This window comes from Myiozetetes cayanensis, unplaced genomic scaffold (assembly GCF_022539395.1).
Source record: "Myiozetetes cayanensis isolate MyiCay16 unplaced genomic scaffold, myiCay2020 scf12, whole genome shotgun sequence".
NCBI lineage: Eukaryota > Metazoa > Chordata > Aves > Passeriformes > Tyrannidae > Myiozetetes > Myiozetetes cayanensis.
The window spans coordinates 23,756,636-23,779,939 of record NW_026086826.1 but is presented as its reverse complement, the minus strand read 5'-3'; the positions used below and the strand labels follow the sequence as shown (position 1 = coordinate 23,779,939).

Genomic DNA, 23,304 nt, shown 5'->3' with positions numbered 1-23,304 from the left:
GACAAGTTCTTTCACTGAAAGTTTTGCCAATTTCTCCCAAGGAGACTCATCGTTTTCTAGCAGCCAACTCTCTGCAGGTGCACAAAGAACTAAGGTGGGCTCAAAAGAACAGCAGACAGCTGGGAGGAAAGCCTTGTTGTCAGCTAACTTCCAGATGCTTGTTCAGGACATGCTCTGTCCCCACAGAGGGAGAATAGGGTGGAGAAGCAATATTCTCGAAGGAGGCAAATGGGTTCTTATCCAGACAGAACATTCTAGGAAATAGTTTCTTTCAGGTTATCTACCAATAGTCAAGTGAAAATCAAGCCAACTTGCCATCTGTTTCTTGTGTATCTTATAATTTTGTTCCTAATACCTGGCTGGGTGTCAGAGAGGAATCAGTGTTTGACACCGTTGTTTACTTAATGCTATCCTCGTGTCTCATCTGTTTTGACATCTCTGCCCAAATCCCTGGACATTTTTTTATTTCCTGGATTATGCTGATGTTCCACAGAAAAATCCCAAAGAACTCAGGAAAATATAATTTCACAATGTTTCATAATAATGAAACAATAAATGAAGGATAAGACTTGTCACTGGATTCTGATGCATATTTTCCAAATTATATTTACTCCAACAGCTGAAAAATTATTTCAACTAAAACAGGACTCAGTAAACTGTTAAGAAGAAATACTTTGTTATCAAGTGATAAAGTGCCCAGTTGCACGTGATAATTCAGCTAAGCCAGAAAAGGATTTTTGTAATAGACATAAAAAGGGAGTTTCAGGCAGATAAATGCCAAAAGTAATTCTGATATATCTCATAAAAATTCCCCTAAGGCAGCTGTACAGATTATCACACTCGAGAGTACTGTATGGGAAAGTGTAATTATCAAAATGCTGAAAGTCTGAACTGATTTTTTTCCCCTTAGTTTATGGAAATTCGCATCATCAGATAATGTTTTCGGCATGCTCCAATTTAACAATAACATTTGGGTTTATGATTCACATGGACTGTAAAACACAGACGTTTTAAAAAAGCGTTATGTGCAGAGTTACTCAGAAAGTAAAGTTTACACTGTTACAGGGTTCACAATGCGTTTGATGACTGTGACAACGACCCTGTGACCCAAATATGTCTTAAATCGGCAGTTCCTCACCATAGGAATTAACGATATATTTGTACAGGCCATGTCCTGTCTCTCATGTGGGACTGAAATGTGGATCAAGAACATTTCTGTGCACCAATAAGCCTGTGCCCCACTGCAAAGCTGTTTTCCCTGCTGTCCTGCAGCACTGTAACATGATGATTATTAATCTTGACCATGCAGTGCTGAGAGGTCCCACTCACACTGAGTGTTGTATAACAGAGTGGTAAACAGCTGAGGAAGCCGAGGGAAGGCAGTCAGCATCCTAACAAACCAGCAAGGCCAAGGAATTTGCCCTGCTAAGCAGGCGTAGGAGGAACACAAATGAGAAGATGAGGACGGTGTCAACGGGATCTCTGTAGCCACCAAGTCAGAGAAGTTAAATGGTGTTCATGTAACCCTTTAACCAGCTGTGTACAAATCAGCACAACTGCGTGGCACCCCCTCTGTTCTTGAAGGAGCCAGAATGAGACACTGCAGAACTGCTGGCCAAGTCCCATCTACAGTCTGGGTGACCAGGCACTGGTGATTTGTCAGTACTGCAGATTCAAGGGGACCCTGGCAACTAAGGTCCAGTAATGACCCATTTCACTTCTTTTGTTATATTTTGCTACAATGACAGACACTTAATCTAAGTTTTCTTTCCATGTACACTCCAGGCACATCTCTTTGAAATTGTTCTCTTATCGTTCTCTTTCATGTTTTGGACTTACCATTGATGTTTACAGCTGGCAACACTATAGACATCTTCGGCCTTCTGGTCTTATTATGTGTGGTGGCTGGCAATAACAGGTGGTCCTGGAAAACAGTGGAAAAGATGTGTTAAATCTACTCTGAAAGTACAGAGCTGGGAAAATTCCTTTCCATTCTGTGTTACAGGCATTCCACACAGAACTATTTACAACAGCTTAGAAAATTCATATCGTTGTGGAAGTCTTCCAAAAGTCACAGCAATTGCTCACGCTGTGTAACCAAGAAGAAATCCCTATCGCATGCAGAGGAATATCAAAAAGCCTTGATTATGTGGAAAGAGATGGAAACTACTATTAAGCCCTCATTCAACTGAGTACTTATGGATATATGATTGAAGTAATTTAACTTGACTTCAATAATATTTAAACATGTGGTTAGAGGACCTTGCTGAATTGGGAGTTTTATTTGCAGCACTGTTTACTGGAAGTCATCTTGCTGTCTCTGTCAAGCTCTGCACCACATGCATGGTGCAGTAGGACTCACTGGTCAGAGTTGTGGTGGGGTGTAAAATATGAGCTCTGCTGACAAAACCTCCCAGGGAAGTTTGATGGTAAAGCTGTGCTTTAGTATCCTGTCTCAACTGTGAGGTGCCTGGGTGCTGCCCTAAGACAGCAGAGCTCAAACTAACTACCCTGGGTCTGAGCAGTGGAAGCTGCATCTGCAGGAAACACTCTGGATATGGACCTGACCTGCAAGGAAAAATGCAGCCTTTCTTCAGGTTGTTTTTCTTTTTCTTTGCTGTTGCTGAACTCAAATTGCTCAAGGGAAAATATGGTTCTTCCCTTATCGACAGAACTCGAAAGCTCCAGTCCAGGCCTCTCCCACATTATTGTGCTTTGCTGATCCAGTTGGACCAAAGAGAGACTACTGAGGATGAGGGAACCTTCCCATGTCTTTCAAAGTTTAGCTTCCCTGACAGAACTTTGCTTCACTGCACTGTCTCAGCATGCAGTGGGCATCGTGAAGGAAGCATGTTTGCTCTCTCTTAGTAATTAGGAACAAAAGGCTGTTTATATAATTGTTGAATTGAGTTTAAATTTATAACTCAGGCTCTAAGTGAAACGAAAACCTCCCAATCACCAAGCACGTTTTCCAGGTCTCAAAGAATTAATGGAGAGGTTTATTTTCCCAGCCCCCGTGTTTGCCCTTCTCCCAACCCCAGCAATTCATTCCCAGTGTCCCTGAGAAGAATAAAAGCTGGCAGGTGTAGCCATGCAAATAGGTGGACACCAGCTCATTAAGAGGTTCAGAAGAGAACATCTGCCTTTTGCTTTCCAAGATCCAGACACATGGTTAAAAAGCAGAAGCAAGTTTGATGGGCCCATCTCATTTCATGGTTTCCCATGTAAGAACAGGCATACACACATCTCATACTTTTGGCCAAGGTGATCTTTTCAACAGACTGAATCAGATTTCCTTCAGGGCACAGTTATTAATTTATTAATGTCAGGGTAACTTTAATTTTGCCTTTTTAATACCTAAACACTGCATTGTTATGTATAAGATTCAGGGAACTGAGTTACACACAGTTAGGTGTTAAATATATCAAGATATTCTGTAGACAGAGAATTGAAGAAATACCACTCTCTTTTTTTCCCATCAAAAATTTCCCCCTCAAAACCCCAAATGACTGACCATGAGAAGAAAACATTACTTAAATGAAAGTCTGTAAAAAACATCTTGGTACCAAAATTATAAAACCACTCTGGTATAAATCTCAGATCACACATGTAATTCCCATTTCACTTCTGAACCACTAAGATTAAGACAACATTCAGTAAGACAATGAACTTTACATAAAAACTGTTCTTGAAATCCAATGTTCCCAAGGGAACAGGCCAAAGATAAGATGTCTGCAACTACATTTTGTAATCATGTCCTTGTCATGATTTGACGACTATATTTAGCATCACTTAAAAATGCTTATACTGTTTTATTTTTCTTTTTCAATGTTTCCAAGAGTCCACACCATCATTACTTAGCAAAACAGAAGTACTGCACACCTGAGAATCATTACGAGTAACAACTATTTTTTGCTAACCTATCTGAAGACTGGTGCATTAATTTATCCTGGCTTAGCTTTGCTTATAATGGCACTTTTACTTACTCTGTGTAAAAATTGTATTAAGAACTACCACAAGGACTTCACAATTGTATCCAAATGTGCTTTGGAGTTGCTGCACAATCCCTCAGTGATTCAACACCAACTCTGGAGAAGACAGACATACAAAAAGCCAGTCAACTCTAAACCCAAACTGCTACTAATTATTTATATGCAACCAAAATGAGCACAGAGATTAGTGATTAGGAAGAAAGCAGACATTTAGAAACGTTGTTTGAATGTATTTCTAAAATGTCCTATCCTGTTCTCAAGTATGCTGAATTGCATTCCAGAGAGGGGCGTGATACTATTACTCATTCCTAATTTTAACCACTAGACAAAAAAAGTCTAAAATTAAAATGCTATTTGTGATATTAACACATGATCTAAAACTGAAAATTAATAAAAGCAAATTTTGCAAGTCAGCATCTGGCCCAGGAGAATGAGTGTCAACCAGAGGCAGAATAAATCACAACTATTACTCAACAACAGATGGCCTTGGCTTGGGCCAAGAGTTGCACTTAGACGACAATTTAAATAGATGATGGAGACTTCTGGCGGAATGACTGGAAAAATATCAGTCTGGAAAGACAATATTTCAAATGAGACCCCAGCTTCAGCATTCTCATTTTGCTTTTGATCATCTCTACAGTTCAGTGATACTGAAGCCAGATGAGATGGACAAATAGATAAATATAGACATAGATACTAAAAATCCAGCCACGAATACACTGCCTTCATTTAGTAAGCTGGAACACTGAAGCACATTTTTTCCTGGGGCTAAATTATGAAGATGTTACTTGCTAAACTTCGGATTAATAATCATATTTATTAAGTCCTTGCCACCACAAAACATCCAGGAATATTATTAGAACATAGCTAATCAGAGCTGTAAACACTTAGAAATTAGGCACCCCTGTAGAATGACTTTCCTGACTGAACCTTTACTCTGCTGGCTACTTCAATGCCTGGTGATCAGCTTCTGGACTCAACAACATATGGAACTGCAATTAAGGGTTCTGAAGCTTCTTACATATAAGATCAGTGTTATCAGGGCTCTAACAGGGATTAAGCTTTGGAGCCTCATGTATCTCTAACCCCCAGAGCCAAAAGGCAATGGAAATCCTCTTCTACTGTGCTAGAATACACAGGCTGCTCCTGCAGCTTCAGCCTGGGCCTCGTGACATGTGGTTTGGTACTTAAAGTCCCTCCTACCTAGATACATGAAAATATGCAAGCATTTTAACTTCCGTTTGAAAAACTGTTTCTAACTCATAATTAAAGGACATAAAACATCAACACTGCATACAATGAAGTTGCATTAAACAGAGAAAAAGCATGCTATTCATGGATCTTTTGGATTTAATTTTGCTTCTTAAACTACTATAATTTCATAAGCTGGACTCCTGGTCTTTTAAATTAATAGAATTGGCAACACTGCTGGTTTTGGCTTTTGCAATGCATGTCCCCTCACCTACAGGTGTCTCCCTGGGAGTACTACTGCACCTCGCTGCAGGCAATCTGCTGAGCTCCTCCTCCATTTCAAAGAAACATGAAGGAATTAATCCTCACAGTATGACCATGATGGAGGAAAATATTACCAGAGCTATGGGGAATGTTTGGAGGGAATGTGCATGCATTTGAGGGATATGTCACCCAAGTGACACGGGACAAAAAGGAACGGATTTCCAGCCCTGCAAGGCTCTGCACTCTCAGCATGAGCTGTCTTTCCTCCTATCCCAGAGGTTACTATCTGTCAAATCAATTCCCCTAGATTTTTCTTACCTTCTTAGGTATTGTGCTTAGGTATGGATAAGCATTTTTCAAAAGCCTTTTCTAGAGTCTTGAGCAAAAGCATTGAAAGACCAGAAAATAATTAACGTAACTTGATTTAGATGTGCTTTGTTACAGCGCGTTTATCACATCTGCCAGTGTGAACACTGCTTGTCATGCTACAGCAGGGCAAAACCAAGCCTGACCCTTCCCAGTGGTTTGGAGCATGTACCCTGCAAAGCACAGGTGTGATCCATGTGGAAGCCAAGACTCCACTCCTGTAAGACAGCCCCTACCTCACTTCCCACAAAGACTTTGTGCAGAGGTCCGAACGAGCCCTGCTCTTCGTTAAGAGATCCAACTTTGACCAGCTAAGGACAACCTCTGTGAAAACAAGTGACATTTGTTCCTTTACAGGAATAAAAGCTCCAAGGAGACTGGAGTAAAATACCAAAGGAAAACTTTAATGTGGTGTTCTTGCAATTCGCCTCGACGAGGAGATTTGATCTTTACCATTGCCTTGGAGACCAGCTACGTGCTAGAATATTGCGACCAACAAAGGCATTGCCAGAGCAGAGGGGGCAGATAGCCAGGCGCCTCTTCGTGCCAAAGGGCACCCTGTCCAGCAGCTTCACAGGACTTCTTACAGTAAACAAACACTGTAGCTGGACATTTTTCATCTCTCTTTATGACTAAGAGGTCTCCCAGGGAATCATGCTTCAATCTCTTCCAGCCTGAATCTTCATGCTGTGATTCCGGGACCACATTACAACCACTGCCAATACAGGCTGAGGAGCTTCCCACATCCCACTGAAGTGCTGGCAGCTTCCCAAAGCTCCTGGGGGTACCATTTTTCTCTAATAACAGTACTTCTAGTAGTGTTCAACACCTCCCTACAGCTTCACAGCTTATCTATTAACCACCTGACCACATCTAGTGATCTCAAGACGAAGCAGATAGAAATCAAGTGCTTTTTTGATCATAAAAAAAATTGTGCATCAAATCCACGTATTGTCTTTCAAACCCGTTTTTTCTGAACATCTTCAGGGCTTTCAAGTCAATGAGATGACACTGGACCTTCTACAGAGGCATGTTTTCTGCCATACAAAGAATGTGAAACCAAAATGTGCTTCCCCAGGCCCAAAAAGTTGCATGCCACTTCAGAGACTGATTCAGAATACAGATCCTCCGAGGAGCTGCACTTTTTAAACCCCTGGGCTGACAGATCTTTCATAAACCACAGGTCTTACACTTTTTAAAAATTTCAAAATAATTGTTTCAGGGTGTCAGCTGTTGCCAGAGATGGGTTGTGTCTGTTGTGACCTCCCACCCAGGCCACAGACCCTGCCCTGAGCAGCACCGCAGGCTTTGGCACGTGACTCCTAACTGGGAAGTGGTACCTCTGAAGGTGGAGCTTCATTCTCAGGACAGCCAGAGCTGGACTTCAGCAGCTCTCCAGACACGAAAAGAGGCTGTTCTCCAGGGAAGAGAACTTGCAATGCACACAGCACAGATCAGGATGTAAACGGGGATCTGGCCTTGGAGTATCTGTTTCTGGTTTCCTCTGTCAGTTCGGAGAGGACGTGTATGAAAGTTTACAAATTTGTAGAGGAAATGGCTGTATAATTTCACTATTGATTTGTTTGGGTGATGGCAACCATATGGTGTCCTGAGGTTACACCACACTGGATACAACACTGGTCCATCTGAAAATGTCAGAAGTTCCTGCAACACTGCCTTCACTATCAGTGGAGATTAAATGGGGCAGAAACTGCAGAGGGGAGGGGAGGGAGCCTCTGGAACCATTTCAGTCTGACCCTTATATCTGAACAGCATGGGGATGGTTTTAAGAGCAGAAAAAAAGAGAGGAAACCAGTTAACACCTCTAAACAAACTGTGATTCATAGCCACCACACTTCTCATTATACCATGAACTTTAAAAACAAGGCAGATTTACAAAGTTGATGTGTGGGGGTTTTTTTGTTCGCTTGGTTTTTGTTTGGTTGGTTTTCTTAAGGTAGACCTCATAAATCCAAGCAGATTTACTCACTTCATAATGGATCCTTACAGGGAACCCGTGACACGCAAAGATGAGTATGGGAGCAGGTCAAAGATGGGATAATGACAGCAAGGAATCCACAGAAAACCCACAATAAAATTTCACAAGGTCTCAGCCTCTCTGCACCAGCTCTTGACAGCCCACCCCGGGAAGCTCCAGTAGCTTTACTACTTTGGGTTTCACAATAACCATTTCACTTAATTTGAAAGTGTACCAGTTCTACAGATATTAAACTTGAGGTTAGCCTGCATACATTAACACAGTTTGATTTTGCAGCACAGTTAAAGAAGAGAGTCTGTACTTGAGAATTCAACTCCTAACTCCTAATCATAGAATTTAATTACTTTTATATGTTTTAAGGCTGTTTTGAGGGATGGAGCAGGGGAGGAAGACCGTCCCATAACAAGAAACCTCCAAAAAGTGGTGGGAATAGAGATTCTTTTTCTCCTTTTACTCTTGCCAAAAGTGTTCCTTTTCACCCTGATGCTGTTCCAATCGCAGTGTTTCTGTGCACAGGTGGTTTTTACAGCCTATACTCTGCACACAGCAATGAAGTGATGAGATATGCTTTTTATTTAAGTGTTTTACCAGAAATACCTCAATCCCACATTCAATACAATGCCCTGTAGTGTAAGATTACACCTTTCTGCCATTCTCAGACAAATTTTTATAAATAACACCTAACTGCACTCTGGAACACTTTCTGGTCATTGTCCCTGCAGAAGAGGGTGTTGCTATCCAGTTTAGTTCCCACATGAGAGACCTTTTAAAGAAGGAGTCTTTAGTGCCTTTTATTGTAAACTGTGCTACTGCCAGATGTGATATGGTCCGGGCTCCAAAACTAAACTAACTGGAAAGCACCTCGCTGTGAGTCAGAGAGCCTTGTGAAAATCCCAGAGACCTCAGAGGAATGGAAAATTCACTCTGTCACAAGCTTCCTTTGGAGGAGTTTCCTCCACTCTCTGCAATAGCAGCACTGATGCTGAGCAGGGCTCAGCTTTGGATTGTTTTCTCAGTGTAAAGGAGAACCAGCAGCAAAGGACCTCTTCTGGATTAAGAACTAAAAAGGTTATGGAGACTACTAAGGATACAAAGACCTGCTGGGAACTGTGTCTCTGCAGTTCACAAACTGAGACAGCAAACATCAGTAAAGCAAGAACTACTTTTTGTTCCTTCTCCTTTAGGATTGAATTTATGTTACATTGCCATAGAGGCTAGAAGGAACCTAAGAAGCAAGAGAGAGATTAAAGTGACCACTTTAGGTTTTTAAATGGACTGCAAGTGTCTCAGGCTTAGACATCTGGTAGCTCTTAACATCTTAACATCTGGTAGCATCTCTCTGGTAGCTCTTAACTTCCAAAAGATCCCAAACAGAACAACAGCCATTATATGATTCTACTTTAGAACAAAAAAGTCACTCCAGGCTAAAAGCAGAGGTCCCTGCTTCACAGTGACTAGAGGCAAATTAAGCTTTATTGTTGCTGTAGTTGCTGCTGATTTCCTCTTCCTGCCTTTCCTGGGCTGGGCATTCCTGCTTCTTCCTGGGAGCTGATGCTGTCCTCCTCTGACTCCAAGGAAAGCCAATTCATCTTGCTAAGATGGAAACGACCACTGTGTAAAGATATGACACTTTCCCCCACCTGTCTTCCAGCCACTTTTCAGTTCCAGTTCTACAGATTTTCTAACAAAGATGTCACTTCTGTATATTTAGCAGGTATTAATAGAGTTCTCTTCCATGAACTTTCCCAGTCCTCCTCTGAATACATACAAGCTTAGAGCATCTGTAATGCATTCTGGCAGATCCACAAGTCTACTTCTATTGTATGAATTCCTTTCCTTGGTTTGAACCCACATCCTCCAAGACTAATTTGCCGCCCTTTGTTTCATTGGGTATCTTGGTTCCCTCAAGGCAGAAGATCCAGGTCATAATTGAGAAAGTAAGAACAAAAATGCAAGGGTACCTCATGACACCACCAAGGTTTGAAAAGACCAGCACAGCTTTCTAATACACAACAGACTATAATGCAAAGTATCATGTAGGTGCACAAAAGGCAGCTGTAAAGCAGATGTCACATAAAGGTGGAAAATACTGTTATACTGCTCAGTTTTTCTATTTTCAGGGTTTACAATACCTTTATTCAAAATACAAGGCCAACGAGGAGGAATTATGCCTCAAGGTAACACTGAAATATGCTGCTAACTGATACCTATTAAGCAAACAGTAGACTCCACCCAGTGGCCTCTGAGAAGGCACCGTCTCCCTTCAGGAACTGGAACATGAGCACACTTCCAGAAGACAGGCCCATCAACCATCTCTCCGGCTAAAACATCCATCTCCAGCCTGTTCACAAAGTGACACCAGAGCTGCAAAATTTCCAGCTCTTCTCAAGCTCCCCATCCCTCATTCCGGAATTACTCAAGATGAACTGGTCTCAATTCTATCCAAGCTTTTTGAATTATCACTTTTGACCGGCAGCACATCCCAAATAAGAGGCATGAAATGCCATCATCCTCCCCCAGTGGATAAGGAATGCTCCAGGAAATTACAGTTACAGAAGCTTGCATGTGCACACATTACGGAGGCACAGCAAAGCCAGTTCGATTGCAAGGGAGGATGAGGTGAAGGCAACCCATTAGGACTTTATTTCTATCACAAATTTCCCTGTAGTTTTGTCTTTTTTGATTTGTATAGGAAAGAAAAAGAAAGGCCATGTGAACAAGGAGGGCACAAGACACAGACTGGACAAAAATCCAGCCAATTAAGCTCGTCTGCAGAACTGCTTTGCCGGTCTGAAAGTAAAGAACAATGCATGCATTTGCTATGATGTAATTTTGGTTTGGCAGCAGATTAAAAAAAAAATTCCTAAACGCGAAGTAAGAGGATGTGAAGAACAGAATTTTATGTTTAAGTAAACTGTTTTGGTTCAAATCATATAGGAAGGTTTTTAAGGACTTGAAAATGCTTCGGAAATGTGTGTGTATGTGTTATTTGTGAAAATTAGCTGAGTTTCAAACCAAACTGGAAAAGGTATGTCTATGTGAATAGCTAACTCAGTTCAGAGCCTCTGTGAAGGGAAAATAATCCCAGCTTGTGCTGGTCAAAAAGTTCCTCCTATTATGTTTGATATGGATCAGATTTTCTCCTAAAGGCTCTCTCAATCAAACCAGCACCACAAAATTAAAAAAGGTTTGCTCCAAATCATTTGAAAGTTATGTTTCTCTGACATTTTCTGTCCTTCCCAGGGGCTATATAAGCTCAGAAATGCATGTTCATCTCTAACTCCAAGCTGAGTCTGTCAATTATCTTTGCAGATTTTACAAAGTTGTAAGACCCAAAAGGAATTAATTGTTTTATTACTACTGCCCATAAAAAGAAATTCCCCTCCTTCTATAATTCACTGCAGCAGAGCTCTGGCTTTGCATAGCATCTGCAGGCTATTAGTTTTGCAACTGCAATCTGTAATTGCAAAAACATGTAATTTAGTTAGGGCATGTGAATACGGCCCAGTAAAACCAAAAAGGATATAATCCAGATTCTTTGCTTCTCTCACAAAACATTAACCCAAAGTTTCTATATTTGCCTGCAAGACCTCAGGTCTTCTACAGAAGACGAATCCTGGATTCCCAGAATTACTGCCCAGCTGGAGACTCTGCCCCAAAAGAGCACACACAACACAAACTGAAGCAGGGAATGTTATTACCAGCAAACACCTTTTTTTTCGGCTGTTCTGCCTTTTACAGCCCTGTCAGACCAGCACAGAACCAACCAGGGCACAAAAATGATGAAGTTTCACAGGCACGCTCCTTACAGTGGAACATGTTCTCTCTAGATCAGATTCCCTGTGAAAGAGAAGCTGGATGGGTAAAAATAAATTTATGCCAGGCTTTCTCTAAAAGCTGGATCAACATAACACTGCGGTTCAAAATCCATTTGCTAATACAGCTGTCCTCTGCTTTCTCTTCCAACTGAGTTCAAAGGACAGTGAAGCACTAGAACACTTTGATCTCACTTTGTGGTGAGATCTCCATACTTAGAGGCCTTCAGAGCCCACTTGACAACGCCACAGCCAGCCTCACGCAGTGTCAGCAACAGCCTTCCCTCACACAGGAGGCTGGACCGGAAGGCTCTTCTAACCAGCATTGCCAAGATCCATAAGGACCTGCTCTCAAATCTGGAAGTCTGTCAAGATTGTATTTCTAGTTTACCTTTGCCCTGTCTCCACCACCTTAACCTCTCATTAAAAGACTGTTTGAGAAAGATGTTGATAGCAATCAGGCTACATACACATGAGAAACATTTAGGAACAGCGACACAAGTCCCCGAAAGGTCACACAGTCTGTGACTGAACACGGTCCTGGCAGAACAATTTAATTTCAAAGCTGAAGGAAGCATCCTTTCCTGCAGAGCAAAAATGCCCACACGTGCAGGTAGTTGGGAACACAAGAGAACTTTAAAATCCTAACCAGAAATAACTGTTTACAAGCAGAGTCAAGACTTCAAACTCTTTTAAATCAATTTGACCCCAGCGTGTTCAATCCTGAAACACATATGGCATAAGATCCAGCCATGGTATGAAATTACTGTCTTCTCACCTTCTGCAGCAACAGAAATTATTTGTTTAAATCTCTCATTCAACCCCCACACTATGTAAGACAGCTGTAAGCCAAGAAGTAGCTGCAGTTGTTGGTGCATCAGACTCATCATCTTGGACAGCTCAGCCAAACAGTCAGAATTTGGACACATGATGCAGGATTTAGTCTGAAGGGCAACTTTTATTAAGTGGATCCAAAACATGTTCCCATGCAAAGAACAATTATATTTATTACTGGTGCACAGGTGAATATGCAGTTAAAGTTTTAGATAAAAATACTACCAGACTGCAAAACTCCATTTTACAGAAGCTGCTAGTTATTTGAAAATAATCATCCATCATACTGCACAACGGGACCAAACTTCATTACCCCCAAACACTTAACGTGAGCAGATGCATTCTTTACTTGAACATCTACCATGGGATTTATCTTAAAATATATTTCAGTGTCTGCAAAAAACATACACGTTCTTTGCAGCCAGGACATCAGGTACTGGATTTAGATCTGGTTTGAGAGAATAAAAGGACAACTGCAGCTTACATCTCACAGCTACTGTGAGTTTCTCCTTTTCCTGATCCATCCCCGACCTGTGATTGTTGTCAACTTGTTGGCAATATACTCACTGGGGAGGATAAACAAATAAACTGAAAGCAAAGCTAATGACAGGAGAGAACAAAGGTAATAGTCTGAATTAAATTCTAGGCCAAAATTAGTGAGAGCCAAACTCAGGGCGCTCCTCTCTGTTCTCCCAGCTTGCTGCTGTTTGTCCTTGCCTGCCTGTCCTGGTTTGAGCTGGGATAGGGTTAATTTTCTTCTCAGTAGCTGGTACAGTGCTCTGTTTCCAATCTATATAGGAATAATGTCGACAACACACCGGTGTTTTGGCTGTTGCTAAGTAGTGCTTACCCTAAATCAAGGAGTTTTCAGTTTCCCATGCTCTGCCAGCAAGCAGGTGCACAAGAACTGGGAGCCTGCACAGCTGACCCGAACTAGCCCAAGGGATATTCCATACCACAGGAAGTTGTGTTCTGTACATAAACTGTGCAGAGTTGGCCAAGAACCACCGATCCCTGCTGAGGGACAGGCTGGGCACTGGTCGGCAGGTGGTGAGCAATTATACTGTACATCACATGTTTCCCTCCTCTCTCTCTCTCTCCTTTTCATTACAATTATTACTACTTTTATCATCATATTTTTTTAAATTTCAATTATTAAACTGTTCTTATCTCAACTGACGAGGTTTACTTCTCTTTCCTACTTCTCCTCCCCACCGATGGGGAGACAGGGGGTGAGCAAGGGGCTGTGTGGTACTTGGTTACTGGATGGGGTTAAACCAGGGCACTGCCCCAGAGCAGACAGTGGCAGCTTGATTTTCATCTGCACCCAGAGAGATGCTGCTTCTGAGAGCACAGCAGATGTACAGGAAATTAGCAACAAATTTTTCCTAATTGTGGAAGTTGAATCAGTTACACAGACATACATCACACGAGTGGAAAGTCTGTGTTAGAAATGTTTGTTATCCCTCAACTTCTTGGAAAAAGCAACTGACCCTGAGTTAAGGTTCTGGGGACCTCCTCCAGCCCCTCCACCCTTTAGCCTGATAAGTTCAAGACACCTGATTATATCTCTTAACCCCTGTGAGGTTAATTCCTCTCCACTGAGACGGAGGTAATCACCTCTCAAGCAGTGGCCATAAATGATGTTTCAGGTCACAGGCAGAAGAGTGTTATATAAATAAAAGCAGTACTTTTAGCAAACTGCTTTAAGCTGGTTTTAAAAATTTAGGTCTCATTTGCATTGTCAGTACCTGCTGGGTAAAGTGGCTATAAAATCACCTTCCTATGGAGCCTAAAGAAACGGGTGCTCTTCCTTCTTTACTGATCTGCCATTTTCCCCTCCTCTGATTTCACTGCAGAAGATGGTTTCCCCTTCCTTCCACGCTCTGTCAGTGTTGAATAAAAGCCTACCTTTATATAAATACAATTTCCACAATGCAAATGGCACCGTCAAACACAAAGAATAAAGCAACGTGAGAGAGAAGGAAAGAAACACAACCAGATAACATGGAAATAAATACTCTTCTCGGTCAGCAGTGGGGTTGCACCTTTGCCTGAATGCCCCAGATTTATCTAGAGCTCTGCAATGACTTCAGCTCAGACCTGGGTGGGTCTCTGTACGTCTTGGCAGCAGGGACAGGCAAAGTTCCTGGGCTGCTGATGGCTGGACGGTGGTCTGGCACACTCGGGCCGTGGCTGGGGCTCCAAATCCAAGCTGCCTTCTGTTTTTCCCAAAATGTCTGTTCATTCAGACTACAAGATTTTAATATCGAGATGCAGTGGGCCGAATCCAAATTCGACAGCAGCGCTTTAATCTGTGCAATGTGTATTGCATTACAGATGATTGAGGGAAAGATGTTTCTCATTCTGCAGATCCCAGGACATCTGTATGGCTAAGGATTCATCAGCTATTAATAGTTTCTTTTAATTAAAGAGATACTCAGTAAAATAACCTTAAAGAAGTTATTGCCTCTGTTACTAATACTCTCAGTTATGAAGTTTCCTTTCTTTTTTTTTTGCCTGCTGCTTTGCACAACTCGTATTTACCCCATCCTGATTAACTTCCTTCTCCACATTTGTAGCTAAGTTTCACTTCTAAATCTTAATTCTGAGTCCAGTTTTTTTGCCAAATGTCTGCTCTGTTTGAATTTCTAGTGCTGCTGAGGAACACGTAAATCCATTTTAGAAACAGACTTCATTTTATAAGGGAAAAAGGACCATAAACATTTAACATTTCCCCCTAAAAAAAACCCTTAAGCCAAAACAAGAAAACAATCTGATGGAAAATGGTCTTAGAAGCATACATAAGGTATATGATTAACTCACACTTGGTAGTAAAAAGGGTCTTGGATCCCTGATGTTGAGGATTCTTCCTTAATCACCCCCAACCTACATTAAGTGCACTTCAGAATGGCTGGGCACAGCCTACAGGTGGTTGAGTAATCCCCATGGCCACTTGAAACAGGAGGGTTCCTGCTCCTTCCCTCAGCCCTGACACCTTCTCTGCCAGCCTCTGGCAATTGTCAGACTCTCCTGAGAGTCCCCTGAACTCTTTGGGCTGTTTTCCCACCGACACAATAAAATGGCTCAAGGAGGGATCTGACACGAGTATGCACAACCAAGGACCCGACCAGGACCATAGGAATTCTCCTTTCTGGTGGTGGTAAACCATTTAAATGACTCACTGGTCTCTACCCTTAAGAAATCCTGGAATCTGCTCATGTATCTAGGGAAGAGAAAAAATCATCCAATTCTGAACACTGTGAGAGTGGTGTGGGAATTCACACAAGCCCCCAAAATTTACAGCCCTGTGATGGAGGCAAAGCACTATGCACTTACTATAATCAAAACTGCAGTTTTCCTTAGAAAAAGCCTTCTCTTGTGACAATAGATTACTTGGATCCTGGACTGAAGCCTGACTGATAAAGGATAAAGGGATATAAACCAGGGCAAGAACATCACACTCCTTGTCCATCTCGTGACCGTGCACGTGAGTGCCTGTCTGCCACAGCAATTGAATTAGCAAGATCACAGGCACCAGATCAGATTAAAGGCAGTGAAAGGTCAGACTTGGGAAGATGAAAATGTAGAGAGATGCTTGCTTGCACGCTACTCAAAAGACACATCAGGCTATAGCTCTCAGGCTGGGCCTGTCTCTCATCCTGGAGAGCAATATGTTTTCTTCTATCAGTACTTGCCAGCGCTCAACCACATTTAAACATAACAGCTCCAGCAAATAGAAGCCTTTCATCTCCCCACTTAGGGTGAGATTAATTTTTTCCAGCTTTAGTTGCCTGACAGAGTTGTCTAGGCTCCCTTGAAAAGCTACGGAAGGAGAGGCACCGCCGGAAGGAAATTCAGTCCATGCAATGGTAGGTGTTTGGGATAGGTGGGAAAAATCGAGAAGAGCTTTTCTGCCCCCATTAAGCAGAGAGGGAGTCTCACATGTGGTGCTTGAGAATTTGTGGTGCCTGGTATTCCATAAAGCAGCAACAGTAATTTGTGAAATTATTTAAGAACAGAACCCAGATGTGAAGAAGTTAAGGAAGAAAACCGTAAGTATTAGAGGAACACCACGAACTAAGCAAACCTAAGCCAAATCTGGGGAGTGTGACCAGGCCACTGAGGAAAGTTTTGTCACCTCCTTCCAGCATTAGTGAGACATAACAAGAATAGCATGTGAAGTTTTGGGGTCCCTTCTCTTCTCCTGGGCAAAGATGGATGTGGAGAAACTGGAAAGGGTCCAGCAGAGGTTACCAGGATGGCCTGTGAAGAGAGGTGAAGGGAGCTGGGCTGGTTCAGCCTGCTGAAGAGGAGACAAGGGGGCCAATCTAGGAGCAACCTACAACCACCAGAAGGGAGTTGGAGAGACAGTGGAGCCAAACTCTGCAGTGCTGGATGACGTGCCAAGGTGCCCCAGCAACTTGTGGTGGATTGGGACATTTGGATTCTTCCCCTGCCTGGTGGTGCAGCCTCACTGTGCGCCACCACAGAGGTACAGGGTCTCCCAATGCTTGGAATGTCCCAGGACTCGGCTAGACAAAGCCACAGCTGATCTGATCTAGTGCTGACAATGGTCCTGCTCTGGACTAGAGCCCTGCAGAGGTCCCTCTGACAAACACCCCTGTGATTCTGTGAGGATTCACAATCTGAGTGCGGTTGTTAGCAAGTGAAAACCAGAATGGCAATACTGCAGAAGACTGTTAGTGGATTTTTACAAAATCCTTTTCATTAAAGATTATTTAGAAACTCTGGTGGACAGGGAGATGGTGCTGGTGAAACCAACCAGTAATGAATGGGTGCAGTTCTCTGCCTTTATCTGTGCATTTCTCACTTGACATGTGCCACTAACATCTAGAACTACAATAAATGCTTTTGCCTCCAAGTATTCTAATTATGTATATTTTGCTTATGAAACAAGAAATCTCAAGTTGATTTCAACATTTTCTGCAAACATCCCGCAAAATATGATACAACCATATCAGAGAACCACAGAAGCTCTGTTTTCATAAATATGAGTTTTAAAAATGAAATGCCCCATTAACAACATTTCATCAAGCCACCAGAGTTTCCAGCTTTTTTATTTCAAAATACAGAGGACTTTCAGGTCAAAGAAAGGCTATACTGGAATTCTAATCCTAGAATAAAGATGTGAAGAATGATGCATGGAAGTTTTTAGACAAGTAAGTATTCTTAGACACTGAGAGTAAAAATAATATGGCAAAAGAACGGATTTTACTATGTGGATAGCATCAGTTGCATGGGAAGTTTTTTACTCACCCGAACTATGCTCCCATATGAGCCCTCACATCTTTCCTTACTACTGTACTGGTTTTAATTCTACCAAAAAAAAATGGAACATCTTGGACTCACCACAATTTTTGCACAATATCAGATGCCCTAAATCCTCTCCTCCAACACAGCTGGAGGGCCAATCAGCTTGCCATTAGCCAGTTTAATATGTGTAGTCACTACTTTATTACCCCAACTCATCAATGAAAATATCTCATCAGGTCCTCAACGTGCAGGTTTACGGAAGAGCAAGAGCCTGAGGCTACTTCATCCTGCTGGATGTGCTTCCTTTCATTTTCATTCCCTCTTGCCTTCTGAACCTCTCCTTGCTCTGCAGAGCTACCCCTGACCTGCACAAAGGCAACGTGAACTCCAGGCAGTCCCTGAGCTCCGAATCATTTCCCCCTCTCCCTCTGATCCCACAGAAACCTGTTTGTAAGCACACACAGCCCTGTAACAACTGCACATGCCTTTACTGGGAGGAAAATGCAGACAAGAAGCACAGCAACAACATCATTTCATGGGCCAGATTCAACACTGTAACTTTATACAGGCCAAAGCAGCTGCATCAAGACTTTGTCAGGATATTTTCAAACAGAAAAAGCACCACAAGCAGATGGAAGTGACTTGTAACAGAAGGTGCCACTGCCAAGGTACAGGGTTCTGGGTTTATTTTCCTTCTTTTAATCCACACTAGTCTTGTTCTTAGATCTCTATTTTCCTATGAGACTCAAGGTACTGGAAGTTACTTCTATAAGCAAACAGGTAAATTCTTAAATCAGCCATTGGAGAGACTATGTAAGTCATAAGGACTGACAGTTTCGATCCATGTAAAGACGTTCTACTCTCTCTGCAGGACGGTGATGGTGATAACTGCCAGGAGAGCAGAGGAGGGAAGGGACTGCTGTAGGGAATTAAATGTTAATTATTTAGGAACATAAAGAACATCAGGTTGTTCTCTCTGGCAAGGTTTGCAGCTGTACTCTCCTGATTGCAGACACACATATGCAAGATAATGAGACCGAGGTGCATACACACTTTTACGCGCATTTGTTACATCCTTTTGACAAGACACATGCTGTGGGTAATATCCTCTTCCTGGACTGCCATACCAAACCCACACTAGCCAACTCTACACTGAAATGGAAATACCCTGTCAGGACACTGCAGTTTACTCAGCTGGCTTCACACCCTTTTTTTTTTTTTTTTTTTAGCATCTGTAGTACCACACCTGTGTTTAGCACGAACCTAAAGAGTTTCTTTCTGCTTGTGTAAATGTAGCTCTTTACACTTTCTTATTCTCCTAGAGCTGCAGTTAACTGCTTTTGTCAAAATTTTGTCAAACACCAAGAAAACCGCTGCATCTGTCCCTTTTCTCCAAATGACAGCATGTTTATGTCCTGTTTTAATTTTGTACACATTTCTCTATGCTGGCACTTCGGAAACTGAGAAGTTAGGAAACTTCATGCCTAGATTGTATGCAGCACCTCTGCTGCCTGCTGGAGAGTTACAGCTTACAGCTGGTTAGCAAATACCAAACAGATGGGTTAGCAAAAGCAAAGAGAAACCCACTTTGTTATTTCCCTGATGTTAAGAAGATGCCCTTCCAGAGATGCTGGTCCCAGACTACCTGAGACAGCAAAATGGTTCCTTTTCAGTCTCATTTTCCAGTAATCACCTGCCCAGTGATTACCTGCTGAGTTCCTGATCCTGATGAAAAACTCCAGGTCTGAGTGCTCAGGACTGTTCTGAGAAAGGAGAAGAGCTCCATGATGGTTTCCTGGGAAGGAGATTAAACAAGGCCCTCCCAGATGTTAACAAGTGACTCAACCCAGGAATCTCCACGCTGAGGAAGAGCTTGGGAATGTCCACTCCTAGAGCCTCAGAGGAGAGCACTGCTTAAGAGACAGGAGCCTGGCAGGACTTATATCAAGAGCAGAAGGTCTGTGTACCTTCCTCACACACAGCAAGCTCTCTGAGCACAGCTTAGACCACCTTCCTCATACTGGATAAAACACCTCTTTGAGGTAGCTGAACGTCAGACAGTCAAGAAAACCAAGGAGCAGTAATAACCACTGATGCAATGCAAAGCTTTGTGGCACTCTGCCAACTCAACTCCAAGGGCAAAGGCCCATGGGATTTGACAGACAGGCCACTTCTACCTTGCACCCTCATGGTGCACATGCTGTTTGACTTGTGCATGTGCCCCTTCTGCACAGCTTTGCCTTGTCTTGATAGAAGTATTTTCAAATGCCAGAATTATTCACATGCACACTTTAACATTTGCAACCAAAACACAAAGAAGATTTCCTGAATAGTCATTTCCAGAGTGTAAGATCTCTCTGCTTAGCTTGTGATATTCCAGATTCTTAATCACTAACCCAAAGCTGGACAGTTTCTGTCAACTGAGCTGGTAAAACTGGAGTTTATCCAAGTACGTGGTGAGGAACAAGCCATAACAGGCATGAAACAAAACGAGCTCATTCTCAGACCCATATCTCAGCTTCAACTATCAGAAACAGAAGTCCACCCTACTGGGAGCTGGTATGGAAGTATATTTTAAAATAAATAAGTGGTGAGAAGCTGCTATGGACACAGGTAGAACACACCTACATGGGACTCTCTAAAAGAGCATTTAGCCATACAGTTCTGCAACAGGCCCATCCCAATACAGCGATAAAACACAGGGAAGAAATAAAAACTGCACTCTGAGAAAAAGGCCTTTCTGCTTTCTAGCGTTCATAGAGAGGAGATTTACACGCCCAAGTGCCTCCTAATGTTTCTTAGTCCTTTATGAGAAGCCAGTGAATTTCTGCAGCTGCTCCTCTGCCTTTCCATTAGCCAGCCCAGTAGATAGGCCACAAGCAACCAGGAGTCCCAGAAAACAAGTTTTATGTTCCACTTTCAAGCAGTTTTAAAGCCTGTTACAAGATTCAAAGCCAGTTAAAAGATAAAAATGTACTGTTAATTTTATCACACTTCTTGTCCTAGGAGCATAAGTGATTTAAAAATAAAACCTGGAAGCCACAAGTGTTCTGTTTGATCCAGTGGGAGGTGATGATAATCTGCACACACTCATAATAACACCTGGGCTCTTACTCCATAAAAAAAGCTTTGTGTGCTGTCCAGCTAAAAATCTGGCAAAAGGATTAATTCAAACTGGAAGCAAATTACTTAATCTGACCAGAATTAACTCTAAAAGTGTGCCTAAGATTTTAAATAATGGTCTCAAATGTAATACTGTAATGATTAGCAGTTGCTAAAAGGTAGGATTTCTATTGTGGACAAAAACACTACCTAACGAAACCAAAAACATCTCAATTCTTCACATGTTACTTCTGAAGCTGTGAAAGTGTGAAGTCCAACTGAGAAAGCAAGTAGCAGTATTTCAAAGTGCTCTCCGTGTATACTATCATTCAAGGCAAATGAAATACCATGAAGGTCATGGTTTTTTTCCATGCAGCTCATTCCTACCAAATGCAAATCAATTCCTTCCTGGCTACTGCAGTTCCAGAGCTGAAAGGTATCATTTCTGTCTTTATAGAGTTAGGGCTTGGTCAGCATCGATCCCATGATTAAATACTGCTGCAGATTATAAGCAAGAGCCCGTCATTCCCCTATGGGAAATGTTCAGAATAATCTGAGCAAAATTTTCTTCAATGAATACCATGCTATTGCTAAAGAGAGATGCACTATTATCTGGCATAATTAAAGTGTTATTAATGCATTATTGAACTTGGGTTATTTCCTGAAGGAAGGGAACTACTTCAGGGCTGTATTTCCACTGTCTGCTCTAACTGAACGCACATTACTTGTTTGTGGATAAACTTGCATTCCTGCTCACTTCGTTGTCAGGAATTGTCTGCTCTGTGTTCTTATTAAGTGTCATACTGCTGTCACTTCCTTTACTGACACAATTCCCACTTTATAATCACATCTTCCATATTTCCCAATTATACTTCTCTAACCTATGTCCACACCAATTTCATGAGCAGCGGGTCTTTCACAGAGGTTTTCCAAAACCAACAATCCTTCTCTACTTCTTGCCCACAACTCTTTGTCTGTAAGCATGCAGCACATTTTAAATACATGTATACTATTACTGGTCACGTCTGCCTGCAACCACTTTGGGTTTTGGAGACATTTTTTGCAGTATGTTTTATTTTCACTATAATTATCTGCAGTGTATGTTGTCCTTCCAAATACTAGTTTAAAAATAACAAAGTATTAGTTAGGTCTGGGACATCTAAGGCTGAAAGAAGTTCAGTGACGGCATTAATATGATTCATGAAGTTCCAACAACCATACAGAAGACAAACGAATCAAGACTATACACACAAAACCCAAGAGCATCTTTTGCTCCATGCCAGACATATTCGAGTGACTTTTCTGTCTCTGCTTATACATCTGTCCTCAACACTACATTCATTCTCAATTTTATTTGGAGGACAGTGGGGTTCAAAGGGACTCGAGGAGATAGAAGTCAGAGTGACTAAGACTTTGCCTCCAAGATGTCTTGGAGTAGCTCTCCAAGTAGGGGGTAGGAACAGAACAGACATATCCCAAGGAAACAAAACCCCGTTTGACGTGACAGGCATTACCTCCCTTCTCAGAGGGAGGTAGAGAAGAATGCTTTTTGCATTCTTGTTCTGGTCCCTCCTAACCACTGTTTGCATGTGGCTGAGCCAGGCTCCTGCCCTGCAGATGCAACGCTGCAGCTGGTACTTGCTGGCTGTTTCTTTTCAGCTTCCACTTCTACACACCAGGGTGTCTCACTGCCCGGCTCCTTCTCGTCCTCCTTTGCTCAGCCTGCTCGCTCTCTACAGAACACACACACTGCTGCTTCCCTCCCAAAAGCGTGTCCTTACAGTGAGGAAGCATGACACAGTCACAGGTTTTGCTGGAAAATACTAAAAGGTACTGATAGAAACACTTTTTAAGGAATTGCTGGTCCTGTAGTGTAAACCTAAATTAACTTGTTTTGAGCTCCCTCTTACTTGAACTTGTAGTTGTGTTGTTCGCATCCACGACTACTTTGAGAATCTCAGGACTGAGGTAAGGCCATTTGTGCTCTCAAGACCAATATACACTTTTAGACTTAATTTTAGATTATTACATTTCTCTCTGGAGGTTTTTAGACTAAGCTCCAAGATGCTACCAAAAGCCACATCTTCTCCAGCCGAGTAACCAGAAGACCACAGAGAACCCTTTTCCTCACCACCTCTCAGTCCCTTTGAAAGTCATCTCTCCCTGCTCCCCTTCCACACCAGAAAGGATGACAGTTTGAGAAAGACCAAAAATAAGGTTGCTTCACTGTTTCCATACAAACATCAGGGATTTTGGGCGGAGAAAATTCTCTCTGACACAGAGAGAATCCACAGTTTAGCCAAAAGATAGGGAATTTGTAACAAAGAATGCAGCAGGCCAGACTTCATTTTCACTATCGACACTTAGATGGAAACAGGAGGTTTTCATAATGGATTTTCAAATTTGAAAGTCAAATGAAGCTGTAATTTGACAGAGGCTGGCTCACTGAGCTTCAGGGCATGCT

General features: G+C 42.1%; 1 protein-coding gene across 1 annotated transcript in view; it reads right to left on the bottom strand.

Annotated features, from left to right (window-relative positions):
* Positions 1-23,304, bottom strand: part of ATF6 (activating transcription factor 6) — a 75,789-nt gene that overhangs the window by 15,805 nt on the left and 36,680 nt on the right. Inside the window, exon 15 of the mRNA XM_050306835.1 lies at positions 1,840-1,924. Coding sequence (XP_050162792.1) covers positions 1,840-1,924 — 85 coding nt within the window. The remainder of the gene's footprint in view (positions 1-1,839; positions 1,925-23,304) is intronic.